The following is a 17,088-nucleotide window of genomic DNA, read 5'->3' as shown; positions in this document are numbered from 1 at the left end:
CTGCAGGCAGAAGCTTATGCCGGAAAATAATTCCGACTGGAAATATAAAAAAATGCTAGTGGTGAAGATAAATAACCTTTGGAACAACTTACCAGGAGGTGCCACTGGTCTCCTTTGTGGGAAACTTCAAAGCCAGGCTTTTTGGAAAGGATGGGCTCCAACCAAAACACAAAGCAGTTGATATGAAGCGACATGTGCTTTACAGGGGGCAGGTTAGAGGGCTACAACACTCCTCCCAGTTTTACAAATTGCTGGCTCTGCTTCCTTAGGGATGTGCCCTCCAATGCCCCAATATGACAGCTGTAGGTGCTGAAGGAATACCAGGAGAATGGACAGCAGGTGGTGGCCCCTGCCTACGAGCCGACTCGAAATGCCATCTCTTGTAGTCACTGCTGTGGACAGGGTGCTAGGCTGGAGGGACCATTGCACTGAGTTAGTGAGACTTTCCTTATATTCTTGGTTAAAAAGTGTGGTGGACAACAGAGGAAAATGATAACCAACAGTGCAGACACCTCCTCAAAACCTGCCGTGAGACCCAGGAGAGCAGATGAAGCTTCATACATTAAATTTGCATCCAAAGGATGTAGAAAACTGCCTGATGTCCTGGCCATCCTCAGCGTCCCCCATTCCCCCCAAGACTACAAAAGGAGCTGAGCTGATGCACTCAGATGTAGGCACTCACAGAAGTACCTGGTTGGCATGGATCCTGCTCCTCCAGCCCCTAGCCAGGCAGAAAATGGACTCACACCTTGGCTAGAAGGTGGCAGGGACCTGTTTAAATAGCCAACTAGCATCCCTAGAAGACAGGGTTGAGGGTGTAAAAAGGGTCCTTCCCTGCCCCAGGGTGCAGGGAAATACAAGTAGTGGAGACAGAATACGTCCCGCATTAGCCAGCACTGCCAGAAATCCTACCAGTAGTCAGTAATGGGGCCACACAAGCAGGCCAAAAAGCTGATTGAATGGATACTAATGATGGCCTGAACAGCATCTGCCTCTCCCGTCCTTGGGACAAAGACTAGTGCCAGTGCTGTCCGGGGCAGGTTAGGCTTCCCCTATGGCTGTCAGTAACGGAGGGCAGCCTGGTGCCATCTGCATGGGAGTCATCCCACGGATGTCAGCGAGACGCGCTCCCCCAGGTTTATGCAAGCAGGGACGAGAAGGGGCTTGGATTCACTGTGGTGTCTGGTGGAGCAGGAAGGGAGAGAGAGCAGCATGTAGGAAGGTCACCTCCAAAAGCGCCCAGTCAGAAAGATAAAGAAAACCAATTGAAACCCAAGCCCTGCAATTTAATGTTGGGTTTGGACTGAGCGATGCATCTCCCAGGCTGTTGTCCTGCCAAGTCGCACGGTGCCTTGACACCTGCGGTTGCCCACGAGCGTTTCCCTTTCACCTTGGCAGCTCGAACCGAAAGCAAAGCAGGCAAACTGGAAAGCTAGCACCGCTGCAGCCAGTTTTTATGTCTAGCTGATCCTATTATCATGCTAACCTGATGCAGCCGCACCAGCAGCTGAGCTGTTAGAGCATTATAATCCCATGTGTATTATGGGGATGCCACTAGAGCTGCTAATTTGGTAAAATCTGGATCCTAATGAAGATTTAGCCTATGGCCTTTTGCCACATCACACTTGCATGTTACAGAATTAACTATGTTGGAAATAACATCTACAGTCACCAGAAATTTGCAACCAGCAGTTAAATGGCATTCATCAAGTGCCCCTTGCACGTGAACTTGTTCCTTCTCTCTCTGGCTGTATCCATACAGCTAAATAACACAACTGAGGGACCGCTCCATGGTTTGAGGCCAGGTAGGGCAGCAGACCTTGCGTCTCCAAGCGTGGATGAGACCACCACGAATTCAAATTAATAGTTACGCTGGTTGAGAGCCCCTGTGTGCAAAAGCAGAAGACAGACCTGGATCCACACCCACACACCAGACCACGCTGCTGAGCTTTTCATAGAATCATAGAATTGTTTAGGTTGGAAAAGACCTTTAAGATCATCAAGTCCAACCATTAACCTAACACTACCAAGTCCACTGGCTCGGCAGATGTAGGGTCCCTTGTCAAGCCGGTGCTAAGTCATATGTTGAAATGCAGTAAGTGGGTGCTGTGTGTGGGTCTTGGGACATGAACAACATGGGCAATAAAATATTTTCAAAAAGTGTCGCCATGAATGTGAACCAATGCACTGAGCAGGAGTTACCTTCAGAGGCACTGAGCACTCATTTTAGTCCTTTTCCACAAATACTGCTGGTGGGGAGGTGCTCCTCAGAAGATCACATGTAGAAAGCAAGATGGGCACAGATGCATACGGGGATTTGGGCACAGAAAAGGTCCCTTGCCCACCCTTGAAGGTGGTCTTTTCTTTGCAAAAACGACAACGCTTTTTGTACACCAGCCTGGTGGCCGAGATGTATATTTAGGTTGAAGACATCCTTGTGCTCCTGTGGGATCATGGGCACTTCTCCTGCCCCACCAGGAAGACAGCTGGGTCTCAGGGGGGCCGGACCACGGCACTGCCAGAGCCCTGAGGCTGGCTGGATGGCACGGATGAGAGGTGCCATCTCTGCTGCCCACTAACGTGGTCATGCCCCCCAAGCCTAGGCATTCAGTTGAGTCAATCAGTCAAACAGAAGTAATCCCAGGGGATTTAGGTGGTGATAACCAAGGTAAATAGCAAGGACCTTTTGCTCATTTAAGGCTTTGATGGCTGAATGCATGCACTGATAACTTGCAGACTGAAATTTGTTGGTATGAAGTGTTTGTGCAGCTACCAACTACAAATCAGGAAGAAATAAATAATAAATAGCTGGATGCTCACAGTTACTTTGGGAACAGAGAAGAGGATACATTTAAGCAAATCAATTCACTCACTTGTCCTCAAGTCTGTCTGAAAATATTCTCAAAGTGTCTCTCAGCGCTGAAAAAATTATCTCCTGTTCTCATTTACAAGCAAATGTTAAGAACTGAGAGATACATATTCCTCCCATCGTTAATGTTTTTTGTGTGTGTGTGGGGAGTGTCGTCAGCTGTTCCAGCATTCACAATTTCCCACTTATTTATCTACTCAGGCCTCCTCTTGTATTTTTTTTATGCACAGGCTCTCCGCAGTCTGGCAGAGCCAGCGTTGCAGTATTGCTTTAGGAAAAGGCAGTTGTGGCAATCCAGTCCCGGTGCTGAAGCCCGCGCTGTACAGGAGCTGCTCTGTCCTGAAGCAGCAGCCTCACCCCCAGCACGGGGCTCATGTTTAAAAAGAAGCAAAAAAAAAAAAAAAAAAAGAAAGGAAAGCTACTTTTATCTGTTCTGCTTTGAAGGGAAAAAGGATTACCGAGGCTAAATAAGCCATCTGAGTACTTAGCTAGCAAGCCTAAATAGTACCCTGATAGGAAGTTCTGGCAGAGAGCTAATTAAATTAACCCTCTTTGATTTATTAACAAGCAGAGCAACATATCACACAGGATTGTCCCATGAAATGAATGTGCTTTCTGATTCCCTTGGCTGCTTCGGCGCACTCACCTCCCAGAAAACCCGGTTATGGGGACTCAAGTTTAATGAGACTCAATGGCTCGAAAAGGATCCCTGCCCACCAACAGAGATACGCACTGGTAATAATACGCAAAAGCATGTTATTTTCCTTGCACTTCCCTAATTCCTTTTTAATGCCCAGGACGATCTAATGGCTAATTAGTAATTTCCTGCCCACCGATATGCAGATGAATGACAAGCAAAAGCCTTCTGCATGTTTAATTATTCTGTTGATTTAGAAGCCACTTTTCCCTCAGTGCAAGTTTCTCTCTGTGTGTGCTCTCATGCATCATGTATTTCATTATTTTTAGAAGCATGCTCTGTGCCTTTTTATGCTCTGATAGTTCCAGCATCCAGTAATTACCATGTTTTGTGTCCAACGGACCTGATCCACCAGCAAGTGTAAATCAGGAAAACATCGTTGACTTTAAATGGAGTTATTCCAAGTTACACCAGACCTGAGACCTGACCTCTCCTATTTTTAGTGGTGGGGGGAAATGTTATTTGTGTGCTGGGACCCTTGTGAAGTAGCAGAATATAAAATTTAGAAAACTTCAGAGTGGTGAAAATCCAAATCAAAGCTTGCAAATGCACAGACGTGAATCTATTTATATAGCAAGCTCTACTTCTGCTTAACCCCTGCAAGGAACTGTAACTCTCTTTGCACATTTGATTTTTCTCCCTCAGTAAAACATAGTCTACTTAATCTATTTTTGCTACTTGCTAACAGTTTCACTGGTGGGCTTCTTCCCTGCGCCTTATATTTAGCTTTGGTATCTGAGCTCTCTTTTGTTAAATTAAGGCAATTAATAAATGGAGACGTTAAGCAATCGATTTTGCCTGCATATCTCCACAGCCTTACGTATGACTGGCTGTAATCACAAGATAAATGCAATGTGCTGATGTATGGTAATGTTCAATAATACATTCTCCACCAGGCTCAATTCATCAGGGAGTTTCTGGAGGGGAGGCATTCGTTATTGGCTGTCTCCGGACCTCAAGGATAACATTTCTGTCCTTTCCATTGGCCGCCCCGCTGCTGCAAGCCTCTTCCCGTCTTATTTTGATGATGAATATGAAGGCACGCTAAGCCGTGCCAGAGCGTAGCTCTCGCCGACTGCACTCCCTCCCCGGGCTCAAGGACTCAGGGGCTCCCTCGCTGCTTCCCCTGCCCACCGCCAGCAGCAGCAGCAGCAGCAGCAGCAGCAACGCCAAAAGTTGTGATGCTTTTCTTCACCCAGTGCTTTGGGGCTGTGTTAGATCTTATTCACCTGCGGTTTCAGCACTACAAGGCAAAGAGGGTTTTCTCAGCCGCCGGGCAACTTGTCTGCGTCGTCAACCCAACGCACAGCCTAAAGGTAAGTTAAAAATATTTTTTTTCTCTTCTGACATCTTGTTGTCCTCCCCTCCCCCGACAGTGTTTCTCCACAGGGAATGAAACGATGCTGTGGCAGCAAGGGGAGAGTGCTGTTAACACATTGCAGCCCTGGTAGAGAGGATGTTTGCATTGTCTGGCTGCATGATTCCCTTCGGAGCGATGGGGAAGCAACCCGCTGCTCCAAGCGATCGTGGGAAGTCACCGCTCCCCCTCCCCAAAGTTTCCTCATCCCTTTCACCCATGCAATAAGCACGTGTGTTGCAAGTCTCTGGAGGAAATTATTGGAAAAGTTAGTTGGATGAATTAACCTCCTTTTTTGGTGGAAGGACGCTGGGTGGTCTCCCAGGCTGACACCCAAGCAAAGCCGGCTGCTGCCCAGCAGTGAGGAGTGGGAAGAGGGGGGGGCAGCAGCGCAGGGGTCTCCGGCTGCTGGTCTTGTCTGCTTTTTTGCAGAAAAAGACGGTTTCTGTCTCCTGAGGGGAGTCTGAAGGCATTCTTCCGGTGCTGAAAGTGTCCTTAAGCCATTTACAAGGTGAATCTATTTTAGGCAGGAGAATACATTTACCTTAATGCAAAACTATTTATAGTCCCCATAAAAAATTTCTCTTACTCACATGCTTCTGGATTTTCACTGACAAAGTGTCAACAGCTCCGTCTATGCCAGAGCCCTGATGTTTGTATCTAGAGAAGGAGCAGCAGGGGGAGAAAGCGCCTGGGAGGCTTTAATTACTTTATCAGAGTAGTGGATGACCAACTTTAATGAAGTGATTCTTGTTTTGCGGGATGTCCTTGTGGACCTGACTTGTGATGCTGCTCCACTAGCCCGACACAAGCTCAGAAATTAAATTAATTCAGGACAACTTATCTTTGGCTCTGCTGGGGTTCCCACGAGGAACTCCGAGGGGTTGCAGGGAGCATCTTTCCCCTGGGAGGTCGGCGGATGGGGTAAATTCCTCTTCAGAGCAGCATCCCCCTACAAAAAAGGCAGATTTCCCAGAGTTATATTTCCAGTCTCAGGCTGCATTTCAGCAGGGAGAGGTTGTTTCTAGCAGGGTGGCAGCTCTGGGTGGATTTTTCTACAAGGCTGTGCTCAGCCCATCGAACAGCGCTGGCTGGGGCAGGTGCTCCCAGGGGACGGACTGCTCGGGTGTGGGCTCGCCTCTCCCAGCATCGCGCTCCTCCGCTGACACAAGCTATTTAAAAAACCTGCAGCCCTGTCATTATCTGAAAAGATCTGGCCATCCAAATGGATAGAAGAAATAGCCGCGTTCCTAAGAGCATGGGGAGATTTTGTAAGTGAATGCTTCTGTGCTCGACCCCTTTTATGTGACTGTCTGCTGCTGCTTTAATCTATAATTTTAATTATTAAAAAAAAAAAAAAACTGAGCAGAAGAAAGGTTATTGAAGGTCACAATACAATTTCAGTGCCAATGGCTCTGTCTGATGAGGTCCCATAACCACACAGAGGGGTGCTCACTGACTGCTCCACTGGCATCTAGGACTGGACCTGAATTTATCAGTTCAGGTCCTCTTGAGTTGCAGATTTGCTGTTGTAGGAGCTACAGCATTTTACCTTTGAGCATACCAAAAAAAGTTGATGTTTCTGTTCCTCTCTGTTAAACACATAGGGCATTTCAGTGTATTAAAATCCCCCATGGCCAAGTTCTTCACTGATCAGACCCAAAGCCTAGCAGAGAGACAAGCAATCTTGGTACTGCCTTGGCAGCTCTTGAAAGTAGGCACGGGATGCAAAACTCTCTTGGAAACAAATGGGAACCTCTAGGAAAAGGTCCCACATGTCAGTGAAGCCCCAATGAGAATCATCTTGACCTGAGTGGGAGTTGCTGCTGCGATAGGATTGCAGTGGGAAGCCAATGGCATGTGTTTCCCCACATGAGCCTGTTGAGACACCAGGTAGATGGGACTAGCTGACAAGAAACCTCCCTTCTCTGAAAAAAACCCTCTGACTCGGGAGTGAAATATGCTTTGAAGGTGCTCCCGAGTTACCCAGCTCACATCCAGCTAGGTAAATACATCAAGCTTTAGCAGTGATCCGCTCTCAAGGCATTGGGTTTGGTTTCCTGCCAGCTCTGTAAGGAATGCACCACTGCTTTGAGCCAGCACCCAGAAGAGACAGGTGGGTTGGACTCCTGTGTGCCCAGCACGGCACTACCAGCGCCCACCCACCAGCACCAGTGAGTGGTAAGAGCTTGTGGGCCAACGCCAGCTGTCTCTGAGCAAGACATCTCACCCCACCTGCTCTTACCTGGCGGTGGAGAGGTGGTGACCTCCAGCCAGTGAGGAGCCTTGTCCAAAAACTGGTATCAAAGACAGGCCACCTGAACCTGCTTCTCAGGGTGTCCATTGTTCCCCTGGGGATGCACAGGGAGGTTGTGGTTGCTCACTCCAGCAACGTGGTGCAGAGACTTCTAAAGCTGGGACAGGGAAAGCCCCCCCCCCAAACTGTCCCGTACACCAAACAACACCTGAGGGACCATTAAAAATGAAAGGGCTGAGCATATTCCTCTGTGGTGGTTTACAGTATTATGACTACTTTGATGTTTCATAGTCTATTATTTCTAGCTGGGTCATTTCAACTATAACATTTTGTTGACAGCCCCCAAATCTATCTTATCAATTGACAAGTAGAGTGAAAACTGTATTAACGTTCGCGGTCGATGAATACAAGCCTGCTAGGAAACAAGGGCTAGGAGCAATGTCATTTGTCTCCCTTCCTTTCAAGGCTTAAATGTTTGTGCTTACTCCAAAATTGTAAGCTCTTTGCAAAGGGATTATTTTCTTTTGTATCTCCACAGCACCCAGGTGAGGGGGCTCTCAGCTGACTGGTGCAAATGATAAATGACAGGCATCATATTCTGGTGTGATTACACACGTTGACATCCCTCACATAGGTCAGGTCCTCAATCAGCGCCAATGTGTGTAACTCCATTAAAGTCAAACCGCAGCAGGACCTCCACTCTCACCCCTTCCATCCAGGGGAGTGCTCAGGGATGGTGGTGGGATCCAGCCAAACCCGAGGACCCATGGTTGGTGACCACATACGTGTGTCAGAGATTTGGCATCATGTAAAGCACTCGGTGAGCAGCAGAGGGCAGGGGAGCCCTGGTACCCTCCAGGGAAAGGTTACACCAGCTTCTGCTGTCACAGACCCATAGCTAGACCAAGGGGGGCCTCCAGTCAAGTTATATCAGCATGTTGTCACCGCAATCACAGCCTGGACCTCTGACCACGACCAGAGCCCATCTTCCTTTAGGAGAGGTACGGAGGTTGGCAGAGAAGCACATGCTTAGAAAGAAACCCGAAAGGCTCATTAACTGGGAAGGCTGATGAGCGACTCAGTGTATCTTAAAGCAGAAGACGGTAAGAGTGTCAGCACAGACACCTCTGTTGATCTGTTGCTATCTTCCCTGTGCACAACAGGCTGACACAGGCAGCTCTAAACAAGGAAAGACAATTTTGCAACTGCCAACCTCCGGTTTGCCTGTTTGGCAGGAGTATGAATCGGGGTGGGGGTTGTTTTGGAACCTTTTAGTCCTTCTTACCCCTTTCTGCTCTTTGTCTGTCCATGAGCTTTCCCAGGCGTGGCAGCAGCACCTTACAATGTGGTGCTATGCTGGAATCAAAATTCACTTGCCGAGCATAGAAAAATCCCATATTTACCGCACTTCTACAGGTCACCTTCATTCTCGAACTTATTATATGCATTACCTTGTAACCTGTCTTCCTTCAAGCGTATGGTTGCCCTGACGTCTCCCCTTGGAGAAGCATGGCCAGCCAACAGAGCTCCCCAGCTATGTGGCTGCTCTCTCCAAGGACATATTAATTAAAGGAGCACGGCTCATGCTGCTGGCTGCAGGCCTCAGCATGCAGGAAAAGTTTTAAGGTGCTCTGTGTGCGTGGAAGAAACAAGCAGGGCTCGTTGGTCCCTGCTGAGATGAGGCTCAGTGAATTCCTCTGCATTTTCCCCCTGTTAATAGCAATTCCCCCCAGTTAGCACTGCTAGCTGCACACCGGGGAGAAGGAAAAGGTGGGTGGCTGTGTCCTCGCTCCTTAGTTAGCATTGGTCCCTGCCCCAAAAAGCAGCCGTACATGGCAGGGGACTGCAGTGCAATCACAGCCCAGCCCGGCACTGATGCCTTGCGAGGTGCTGTGTATGGCTGGGTAAAACAGATCTTCTTTATTCAAGGAGTTACTAGCTTTTTACATGCAACTTTAACTCTTTGGAGAGTGCGAAAAATGCTCTTGTAAAGAGTAAAAAAGTGTGTTTACAATGTTCTGTAAAAACCACCCATCTCCATCTCTGTAGGACTTCAAGGATCTCATTGAATTACAAAAAGAAGCATATTTAAAGGAGGGCATAAATAGTTCAATCTTATATTCAAAAAGGGTCATAGCATGGTTTATGGGGCCAAGATGTCTTCTAGCTATTTTTTAAAGCAACAAGCAAATCTGCTCTGAGTTAGGGAAGGGATTTGAATCCTGTTATAACAGGTTGGCTCCGCACACAGTGGCCAGCCAAATAGCATTGTAATCCGCTTCATCCCCGGCAGGATTAAAGTGCATTATACCCCCACAAGATTTATTTATTTATTTGGTATAAAGGAGGAGAGGGACTCTGAAACCTGCTGCTAACAACTCCCAGACACCCTCAGTCACAGTCTCAGCCCAGGCACCCTCAAATCTCCAGTGCAGGGCTGTAATTTGGAAGCCCAAGTGGCGTTTGGCCCCAATGTCCAGCAGGATTGCAACGGCCATGGCGAGAGGGGCTGCAAACCCCCTTGCTACCTACAAACCCAGGTTCCTGGCAAGGCACCTGGCTCCTGTCTCAGCTGTGGGCCCAGGCTGCATGAACACTGGGCACCTCAGACCGTCAAATCCTTTTGTAGGGATGCAGATGGCAGCAAGCAGTGTTGCTTTGCCACCCCTCCTTCAGCCCTGCCTCTGTTTGAAGGGGTTTCAGCGGGCAAAACAGGAAACCAGGTTGACCACAAAAGACCCCAGGAGCCTCTGTCTGTGTGTCCACAGCTGCCTGCAGACTTGACCGTAATGGTGCTCTGCAGAGGCGAGGCAGAGCATGCTCCTGCAGCTCTCCCCAGGGGCTCTCCATCCACCACTGCTGCCTCCTGGTCCCGGGAGCTCCCCTCTCCCATAACCCGTTAACCTTGAGCTCGCAGACCCATGCACCTGCACAACCCATGGGATCATGGCATGGTCTTTGCTCCAAGCGCACCGCAAAGCAGGGCAGCTCCGAGCTCCAGCGTGGTCTCCCAGAGTAACAATTACAGCATCTCCTTGGTGGAGGGAGAGGGAGGGGAAGAGCCACCAACTCAGAGGTTTCTGTGTTAATATGCTCTGCCTTCTTTCTCCCCTTCTCCCGCCCCAAACCCACTGTGGAAAATTAATTATTGCTGTTAACTGGCACTGCCTGTCATGCTACAGCTCTGGAGATGGGATAGAGTGGGTAAGCATCAAGTCCTTTCCTACCCGTGTTTGATTTTGAGCGTGAATTTCAATAATAAATCTGACCTGGTTGAAGGACATTTCGAGTCAGACGTTTCAATGGGAGATGGTGCCATTATTATAATACTAGAGAAATGCCTCTCCCCTTGACAGGGTGTTTGACAGCAGGGGTGAGGAGTAGCCATCAGACACCACCACATATCGCTTTCTAATCCACCCACTCTGATACACCTCAGTATATCAAGAATTTCTCAGTGCAGCCCTTTGGGTTAGACATAACAGCCCAGATACATCCCTCAGGAGAAATACTGCCCCAAAGCAATTGCTCTGGTTAACACATGGGGTGCGGAGGAAAGAGGGATGTTTTAATATAAGCCTTGATTATGTGAAATGAGTGGTGAGGTCTCAGTCTGCTTCCCAGCGGATGTAAGTCACATCTGGACATTCCTACAACTGGCATTAATTAGCACACGTTGCTGCTTGCCTCGGTAGAGAAGCCAAGCACAGAGCATGGTCCTGCAAGGCTCAGATGTTAAAAAGTCTGAGGCCAGGTTCCCACGCATCATGAATTTTGCCTCAAAGTCAGAATTTCAGACTTGTTTAATAATTAAGATGTTCTCCCGGTATCAAAGACCTCCCAGCGCACCTAGCTGGGCACACTTAGAAACTTCCTTTATTTCCCCAGAAACAATCTGAGGTTCTTAAGTAATCCAAGAAATCGAGTTTAAAGGAAGCACAGCAGATCCTGTGAGCTCCAGTAAAGTGAGGGAAAGGAGCTGCTGCAGCTGTGCCCTCTCTCCCCAGCGTTTCGGCGCTTCCTACACCGTAGAAAGACCCTAATCCTTGTCCTGCCTGCCTCAGGGCTGAGACTTTGGGTGTCACCCCCGGCACCCCCAGAGCCTTCCCATCACAATGGGCAACCAGCATCTCTCAGCCTGGTGCAGAAGAGGGAAAAACTGTGAATTCTGCTATAATTTCGGGGGGGGAGTATGAGGGAGACAGTCTTTACCCAGCTTTACTGGGGACGGAGCGAGGTAACGAGGAGCATGGGAGACAAAGCCACGCTCTTCTGGCTGCAGGACGCTGGGGTGGCGAGGACCGCGGCTCCCCCGGGGTGGTGGGAGCAATGACCATGGGAGCAATGACCATGGGAGCGATGACTGTGATGGGCTGCCCTCAGCACCTCTTGGTGGCATTGGCATTGGCACACATGGCATGGCACGGCACAGTGTAGAGCCTGTGGTCCTCCTTGGAGCTACTGGAAGTGGGTGCCAGGAGGTGCACGCGCCACCAAAACGGAGAGAATTGTTTTGGAGAGCTGAACAAGATTTAGGTAATATGCTGAGCCTGCTTTTGGTGTGATTTTTGCAACAGAGGCGAGCAGAGCTGAGCCACCACATTCAGCCAAACTGTGTCCAGCTTCTGATGGAGCTGGGGAGAGCCTGGGCCTGAGATCTCCACTTAGGTCCTTCTGGAAGTGGGAGCAACTTCCCAGACCACAAATGTACACATTTTATTTGGAAACAGAAAGCATGGATGTTGAGACATTACACACCTTATCAGACTGCATTATTTTTTTTTCTTTCCATAGCTTGTCTCTTTTTGTTAAGTACCTTTTCTTCTGCACTATTGTTCCTCCTCATCCTTCCCATTCCTTGCTATACCAAGGTCTTAAAGCAAAAGATTCTCCTCATCTGTCATTCAATAACCTAATTTTGGCCTTTTTTAACTCCCGCTGAAATTAGTGATGTTAATTTCACTGCAACTTTGGATCTCTTGTTTTCCTCTAAGATCTTTCAGAAGAAATCACAATCATTCAATCCTCAGCTTGTTCGGTGCTACCAATTTACCTACTGACAGATGAAGTCCTGCTTTAAGACGGTCACCAGCAAGATGAGGAAAGCTACAAAAACCAGTGAAATGCTGCTGTCACCACTTGCTGGTGCAGCTGGCGAGGAAGCCAAGTGTCTTACATGGCTGCAAAACCTAATTGCTATTGTGCACTGGATCAGGGTTTGAGCAGGCAGGTCTGGCTGGGGGTGCCACGGGTGCCTGTTGTTCACCCAGCTCAGTGAACCACAAATCACAATCCATTCACCAGTGCTGGCAAAAGAGAGTAGCTTCCCTCTACTTTGGTGTGGTGGTGCAAATCCACTTTCAGGAGGGATTTAAGCTGACAGTCTGGTGTGTGCACTGCCGAAGTAGGGAGACATCCCTTCTGCTTCCATGCTGCAGAGCTGAGCAGGGCAGTGGCCTCAGCTGGTTTTCACAACCTCCCACGAAGCTTTTACCCCCAGGGATTATTGAGGGCTGTGCTGAACGGCAAAATTTCAGTGGTGCATGGATATGTCCTGAAAATTGCTCTGGGTGACCTGCTGCTAATAGCCACCTGAATGACTCCTGCTCAGCTCTCCCACAGAGTTCTCCTCCAAAGAGACAAGAATGTCCTGGCACAACCAGTGAATTGCCTGACACATACACAGTGTACAATCTGAAGCCCTTTTATTTATTTAGAGACATTTCTGAGCATCTTATGTAACATTAATGGATTTATCTTTAGCTCTCCCCTTTAGTCTCAACAACGACATGAAAGTGTCACTGGGGCAGAATGGCAGAGACCTCTGAGTACTTTCTGTGTTTATTTTGGTGTACTTTTTTTTAAAAGGTAGAAATGCTTGAAACAACTTTGGAAAGGAATTAATCAGTTATTTCCATACCAGATGTAGTGCTTTCAGTTCTAGTCTTTTCTTCTAAAGCAATTCATTCTGAGCTGATCCGCAATGAAATCCCTTTTCCTGCCAGAGTGGCCTCCCCAGTAAAAAATAAATCATCTGCACAGCTTTAGTGATGTTACTGGTATTTTATACATGGAAATATTAAGCTCCAGTGTGGTTGGCAAATTGCCTATCAACTCCTGGGAAATGTGTGGTGGAAAAGAGACACAGGTCCTTGTGAATATCTTAAACACAAGAACACACACTCTCTCGTATCAAGTGCCAGCTGGAATGGAAAGAGAAACAGAGAAATGGAGCATAAATGAGACAGAAAAACATGAATCAGTAACGTCCCCTTGTGCAGAAAGCAAATACTATACATGAGCAAGGAGGCGGCTGCTATGGAGCAGAAAACCACATCAGCAGAGGATGAAAATGTTCTTCCACTCAGGATCTGCTGTGTGGAAAATAAGCAAAGTAATAAGTGTGAAAATGGAGTAAATAACCACCACACAAAGATTACATAAGGCAGCTGGGGTAAGGGGGCGGTTAAGGTCACCATCAGGCTTTGCAGGAATGAGAGGCTGAAATGGAAATGGCAGGATGGCAGCAAGTGCAGTGAGCATGGTAATGCCCTGAACTCAGCAATACCACTCAGGGGTTCAGTGTCAAGCATGTGCACAGATTCAAAAATATGTATGTTTTATAGGATCAGACCCTTATTCAGACATACTTATTCTAAAAATTATCAAACTTGATCCAGCAAAAGACCATATGAAAAACCTGCTGGAGTCCAGCAAACTGATCCATCTCTTTTGAAGAGTGCAGGGTGGATTGAAGACATCTTCCTTTTTAACAGGGAATTGTGCCTGGATGTCTCGCTGCTGTATTGCCACGTCTGCTCAGATGAGGATGCCTGGTTGCACACAGGGATGTGTTATCTCTGCTAGTTGGACCCCCATAGTATGAAAAGGCACACTACAGACCAGTGGGGCCAGGCTTTGCTTGTGGGGCAGTACTATGAGTTCCTTACCTGTACTACCTGAGAGCTGAGGACATCTCTGAGATGCAACATCTTTTTGAGTCTAGGATCAGTGAGATGAATTGTCCTCAGAGGAAGACTGCCTTTCTTACCACCGATGATCAAGGAAGCCAGAAGACCTGCTTGGGATGGACATATCATTTTCATCTAGCTGAAGTTAGATGAAATGAACCCCACCAATACCCTACAGTTCCTCTGACTTATGCAAAAGAAAGCCCAATCAGAATAATTGTCTTTTTAAGATAAAGCCAGAAAGTTTGGGCACAGTAACACCAAGTATTATATTCACTACTGTTTGACACAGGTTCAGGTAAGACAATCTTCTTCCCAGGTCCAAAAAGCAAGTTTTGAGGGAGATTTCAGATACAGCAAAAAAGGTCTGGCAACATAACTGCAGGGTGAGAGCTCTCAATTTATTTCTACTAGAAGGAACTTCCCATCAAGAAAAAAGTAGGGAATAACTTTTTGGACTGATTGACAACAGAGAATTTCAGGCAAAGCAAGCAAATAGACCATGGGTGCTGTCACCATTGCTAGGCAAGACAGAGGGACAAAGGTAAATGTATGGTCATGTATCAGGGACAGGATAACCCCGTGCAACAGTGTGGGCTGGAGGCTGAGTGAATAGCAAGAAACTTTGCAGAAAAGGCCTTGGGTGTCCTGGTGGACAAGCTGAAAGTGAGCCAGCAATGTGCCCTTGTGGCAAAGGACAATCTCATCCTGGGCTGTGTTAGCAGCAGTGGAACCAGCAGGTCCGGGTGAATGATTATTACCCTCTGCTCAGCACTTGTGAGACCACATCCAAAGTATTGAGTCCAGTTTGGGGCTCCCCACCACATGGAGAGCATTGACACAGAGGAGCAAGCCCAGTGAGGGGCACCAAGCTGGTCAGGAGGATGGAGCAAAGGATGGAAGAGGAGAGGCAGAGGGTTGTGCTTGCTCAGCCTGGAGAAGAGAAAGGAATTGCTGCCTACGATTAACTAATAGGATTGTATAGAGAAAATAGAGCCAGACTCTTCCCAGAGACGCACACTGGAAGAATAGGAAGGACCAGACATAAGCCAAAACAAGGGATATTTTGACTAGATATGAGGCAAAAAGTCCTTCTCATGGGAGTGGTGAGGCACTAGCACAGGCTGCCCAGGGAGGCTCTGCCATCTGCATCCTTGGAGATTTCAAAAACTTGATGAGACCTTATCGCTCTCTACAACTACCTGAAAGGAGGTTGTAGCAAGGTGGGTGTCCATCTCTTTTCCCAAGTAACAAGTGATAGAACAAAAGGAAATGGCCTCAAGTTACACCAGGGGAGGTTTAGATTGGATATTAGGAAAAATTTCTTCATGGAAAGGGCTGTCAAGCATTGAAACAGGCTGCCCAAGGAAGTGGTTGAGTGCCCATCCCTGGAGGTATTTAAAAGATGTGTAGATGTGGTGCTTAAGGACATGGTTTAGTGGTGGACTTAGTAGCACTAGGTTAACAGTTAGACTTGATGATCTTAAAGGTCTTTTCCAACCTAAACGATTCTATGATTCTATGACCCTGAGCAATCTGACCTATCTTTGCAGTTGACTGTCCTTTGAGCAGCGGCTGGACAACACAATGCCCAGAGGTCCTTTCTCACCTGAATTGTTCTGACCTTGCAATCCTACATAAAAACAGAGCTTGGTGTGCAATGAGGGGTGCAGCAGTATAAGGGTCTCAAGAGCAATCATCAAACGTTTGCAACAACAATGACCAAGCCAGAGTCATATCTGAAAGACATATCTGAAAAGAGTGAAGGCAGCAGACAGACAGACATGTGGGACACACTCAGGAATCCAAAGATCAGCACAGGAGACTGACACCAGTGAAAAAGTATGGAGCTATACCAGTTAAGCAAGTATCTGGTAATTTAAACTCATCAGAAATGCAAATCCTTATGGTAGTCCAAAGCCCAGGGATATTACCAGCTAAATCAGTCTAGATTGGAAAGGAGGTCACTGTGGCAGATGAGGAATGGCAAAAGAGACTAAGACATACTTCAAAATGTGTTTTGGGATAAGCACCCTTATTGGTAATTACAAGCAATACAAAACAAACTAGAGGGGAGAGGACAGATTGTTCAACATCTATCGGAAAAGACTTTGCACAATGGCACAAGGGTAAACATGTTCCTGAAGAGCACTGAGTGGAGCAAATAGCGTGGAGCAAGTCACGTGGAACAAGTAATCCAGTTGGACAAATCTGCCTTTCATTCTCCTTACAGGATGACTGCCAGCAGAACAAACTTTCCCTGGGTTTATTCAGTTAACTGCTTCATGATTACTTTCCCCCTACGACGTGATCCCTAATGATTCAGACCCACTTTTTGGCATGCAAGATGTGTTAATTAGCTGTGCAAAGAGGTACAAAGCAGAGGGGCTGCTTACTTAGTGTTGCTCCTGTTCCCTGCCTGGATTCTGGGTCTGCTCCCAGGCTTGATAGAGCCTGTATCTGTTTATCTTTGATCAGTGAAAGCCAGAGGTGCTGCACAGATTTTGGTGACTTAGGATGAGATAGCATCACTAGAGGTGAGGAAATCCTGATTTACCCAGCATTTTTAGGCCAGCTCATGGTTTGCAGTATGGAAGTCTGCGGGTGAGCTGTATTTTGTTGGGGCAGCTTAAAATATTGCCATCCCACATGACTTTGTTGGTCCCTTAAAAACTGTCATTTCCCTGGTGCAGGGGCAGCAGAGGGGGAGATAAAGCTTGGTCCTCATGCCACGCCCAACCCATTTCATAAGCCTTTGTGGGTTTATTAAAAGAATTTGCATTAGTATGTCAGACTGAAGAGGCAGCTGAAATGCAGGTACATGTTCCCTTGTGCTGTCTTGGCTCTGGGAACGTGACTCCCAGCAGTGGCCATGCAGGCACTGGGATCAGGAATTTCCTAGGCCACTGCAGCAAGCTTCACCAGGGGATATCTGAC

General features: G+C 47.6%; 1 protein-coding gene across 1 annotated transcript in view; it reads left to right on the top strand.

Moving 5' to 3' along the window:
• Window positions 1-4,747: 4,747 nt before the first annotated feature.
• The window catches only part of SIAH3 (siah E3 ubiquitin protein ligase family member 3), a 50,247-nt gene continuing 37,906 nt past the window's right edge, over window positions 4,748-17,088 (top strand). The window contains exon 1 of the mRNA XM_075727792.1: window positions 4,748-4,882. Coding sequence (XP_075583907.1) covers window positions 4,748-4,882 — 135 coding nt within the window. The remainder of the gene's footprint in view (window positions 4,883-17,088) is intronic.

The sequence above is a fragment of the Pelecanus crispus genome, chromosome 1 (assembly GCF_030463565.1).
Source record: "Pelecanus crispus isolate bPelCri1 chromosome 1, bPelCri1.pri, whole genome shotgun sequence".
Taxonomy (NCBI): Eukaryota; Metazoa; Chordata; class Aves; order Pelecaniformes; family Pelecanidae; genus Pelecanus; species Pelecanus crispus.
Note: the sequence above shows the minus strand (reverse complement) of the source record. Positions and strands in the feature narration are given on the sequence as shown.